The 3044-nt window shown below is 43.0% G+C and overlaps 1 protein-coding gene across 1 annotated transcript; it reads left to right on the top strand.

Annotated features, from left to right (window-relative positions):
• Window positions 1-659: 659 nt before the first annotated feature.
• Window positions 660-1969, top strand: LOC107627394 (uncharacterized). Its single transcript, XM_016330229.1, has 3 exons — window positions 660-1205; window positions 1422-1630; window positions 1912-1969. Exons 1-3 carry the CDS (start codon window positions 660-662, stop codon window positions 1967-1969), a joined length of 813 nt encoding a protein of 270 aa, XP_016185715.1.
• Window positions 1970-3044: the final 1075 nt, after the last annotated feature.

Here is a 3044-nt window from a genome sequence, read left to right as displayed (position 1 = left end):
TAGGTCGGTCACTAGTTTTGACGACCTTGCGTGGAAATTCCTCACATGATTCTCAATCCAAAAGGACAAGGTCAAGCATGCACCCAGCCTACTTGGAGTCAAATAGGAAGTCGGTGAATCCCTTAGAGTGGAGAGATTCAACAAGGCATGTTTAGAAATCTAGGATTTACCCACAGAGGCAATAATAATAGGATTGGTCAATGGTCTCCGAGAAGGCCCTTTTTCCCAGTCTATCTCAAAAAGACATCCGACTTTTTTGAACGATGTACAAGAGCGAGCTGAAAAAGAAAAGGAAAAGGAGCCCAAGAAAAAAAAGAATTTGGCTCGAAGAAACCTAGGAGGTATCACAACTACACCCCGCTACGAGTTTCTCTCGTGGATATCTACAGGGAAATTTGTCATATCGAGAAGTTCCCCCTCGAGTCCGATAAAAATAAAAGGGGTGGAAGCCGTAGTGAGTATTGCGAGTACCAAAAGCTGTTTAAGCACTCTACAAATGACTGTTATGACTTAAAAAATGTGATAGAAAAACTGGCCAGGAAGGGTCGGTTAGATAGATTCTCATGGAAAGGTCGGACGGCCATGGAAAGAGGAAGAGAGATGACGAAGAAGTCAGTCGAAGAGGTCAGCCCCCACAAACTCTAGAGTGACATGTCCACATGATAACAAGAGGATTCGCTAGGGGAGAAATAACCAAGCCGTCTCGAAAGAGGTACTTAAAAGAAGTCTATCACGTTGAAGAAGAGACACCCAATCTCCCAACTATCTCTTTCGCAAAAGAGGCGCAAGGAATTGTGCTCGAACATGATGACCCCGTTGTAATCACTATGATACTTACTAATGCAAATTTACATAGGACCTTGGTGGACCAAGGAAGCTCAGCCGACATACTGTTTAAGCCTGGATTCGACAAGTTAGGGCTGGAAGAAAAGGAACTAAAATCCTACCCGGATACTCTTTTCGGGCTGGGGGATACACCGATTAGGCCATTAGGCTTCATTTCCTTATATACTACTTTTGGAAAAGGATTGAAATCCAAAACCTTAAACATCGACTACATTGTTGTGGATGTAGCTTCGGCCTACGATGTCCTAATTGGCAGGACAACCTTAAATCGACTAGGAGCCGTTGTCTCCACTCCTCACCTCTGCATGAAATTTCCAACCCAGGACGGAATTGCTACCATTAAGGGGGATCAAAGGCTGGCAAGAAAATGTTACAATGAAAGCTTGAATCTTTGAGGTAAATGTAAAGAAGTCAATTTGATTGAGCTCGGAGGAGTCCGAGGAAGAGGCGAACTACGACCACAGCTTGGAGGGAAGACGGGAGAAGTCCAAATCGGAGAGGAAGTCAGAAAAAATACCAACATAGGAGTAAATATAAGGATAGATTTGAAGAAAGAACTTGTAAAACTCCTGCAGGAGAATTCCAACCTCTTCGCTTGGAAGGCCGTTGACATGCCCGGAATAGACCCCGGACTCATGATGCACAAATTGGCAGTGTATTCCAGTTCTCGACCTGTCCAACAAAGAAGGCGCAAGCTCGGACCAGAACGAGCTCAAGTGGTCAAAGAGCAAGTTCAAGCACTACTAGAAGCTGAATTCGTCAGGGAAGTCAAGTATCCAACATGGTTAGCAAATGTGGTGTTGGTAAAAAAGCAAAATGGAAAATGGAGGATGTGTGTCGATTATACCGACCTCAACAAAGCCTGCCCAAAGGATCCATATCTCCTCCCCAATATCAATGCTTTGGTGGATTCCTCTTCAGGATAGCAATACTTATCCTTCATGGATGCGTACTCAGGAAACAATCAAATCCTGATGTACAAGTCGGACTAGGAGAAGACATTGTTCATCACACCTAGAGCAAATTACTGTTACGTGATCATTCCATTTGGATTAAAAAATGCAGGTGCCACATATCAAAGGTTGATGTACAAGATGTTCGCACCCCCACCTTGGAAACTTAATGGAGGTATATGTGGACGACATGTTGATAAAAACCAAGGACGAGACAAATCTCTCACAAGTCTTTAGCATCATAAGAAAGCATGGGATGAGGTTGAATCCCACAAAGTGTACCTTCACGGTAGAAGCAAGAAAATTTTTGGAATTCATGCTCACACAAAGGGAAATTGAGGCTAACCCTGACAAGTGCAGAGCAATTTTGGATATGAGAAGTCTGACTTGTCTAAAAGAAGTTCAACAACTAAATGGCCGACTTGCAGCCTGTCCAAATTTTTGGCAGAATCAGCCTTGAGATCCTTGCCACTTTTCTCATTACTCAAAAAAGGGTGCAATTTTGAATGGACTTCTGAATGTGAAGAAGCCTTTCAAGAATTTAAGAAATTCTTAAGTCAACCACCTATCCTTACCCGGCCAAAAATGAGAGAACAACTCGTATTGTACCTAGCTGTCGCTGATAAGGTAGTAGCCTCAGCACTGGTACGAGAAAATGAGGTCGAACATCATCCTATTTATTTCGCTTGTAAAGTCTTATAAAGGCCAGAGTTAAGCTATCAAAAAATATAAAAATTTGCATATGCTTTAATCCTGGCGTCTCAGAGGCTCCGACCTTACTTCTAGGCACACACCATAAGAGTTCGGACGAACCAACCTATAAAGCGAATCCTCCAGAAAACGGACATAGCAGGACAGATGGTACAATAGGCCATAGAACTATCCGAGTTTGACTTAAGATACGAAACTCGGACGGCCATTAAGGCTTAATGCCTCACCGATTTCATAGCAGAATACACAGGTGAGAAGACTGAAACCTCTACAACTTGGAATCTCTATGTAGATAGATCTTCTAACAAAGTCGAAAGTGGTGTGGGTATCATCTTGGTCAATGACGAGGGGACTCAAATAGAGCTTTTCCTGAAGTTTGAATTCCCTGCTTCCAACAATCAAGCCAAGTATGAAGCCATGATTGCAGGCTTAAAACTCGCCAAAGAAGTCGGAGCCAACAAAGTGGTGGTCTTCAGTTATTCTCAAATAGTAACTTCCCAGATCAATGGAGAATACCAAGCAAAAGACCCCAAC

This window comes from Arachis ipaensis, chromosome B2 (assembly GCF_059453495.1).
Source record: "Arachis ipaensis isolate K30076 ecotype BB chromosome B2, ASM5945349v1, whole genome shotgun sequence".
In the NCBI taxonomy this organism is placed as follows: domain Eukaryota; kingdom Viridiplantae; phylum Streptophyta; class Magnoliopsida; order Fabales; family Fabaceae; genus Arachis; species Arachis ipaensis.
This window is presented reverse-complemented; position numbering and strand designations above follow the sequence as displayed.

What these genes read in the sequence shown, in the direction of transcription:
- LOC107627394 (XM_016330229.1), top strand. Translation starts at nt 660, where the DNA reads ATGATAACAAGAGGATTCGCTAGGGGAGAAATAACCAAGCCGTCTCGA. An exon ending in TTAAGGGGGATCAAAGGCTG is followed by an intron (nt 1,206 to 1,421) that starts GCAAGAAAATGT and finishes AAACTCCTGCAG; the next exon opens with GAGAATTCCAACCTCTTCGC. An exon ending in GAAGTCAAGTATCCAACATG is followed by an intron (nt 1,631 to 1,911) that starts GTTAGCAAATGT and finishes TAAAAAATGCAG; the next exon opens with GTGCCACATATCAAAGGTTG.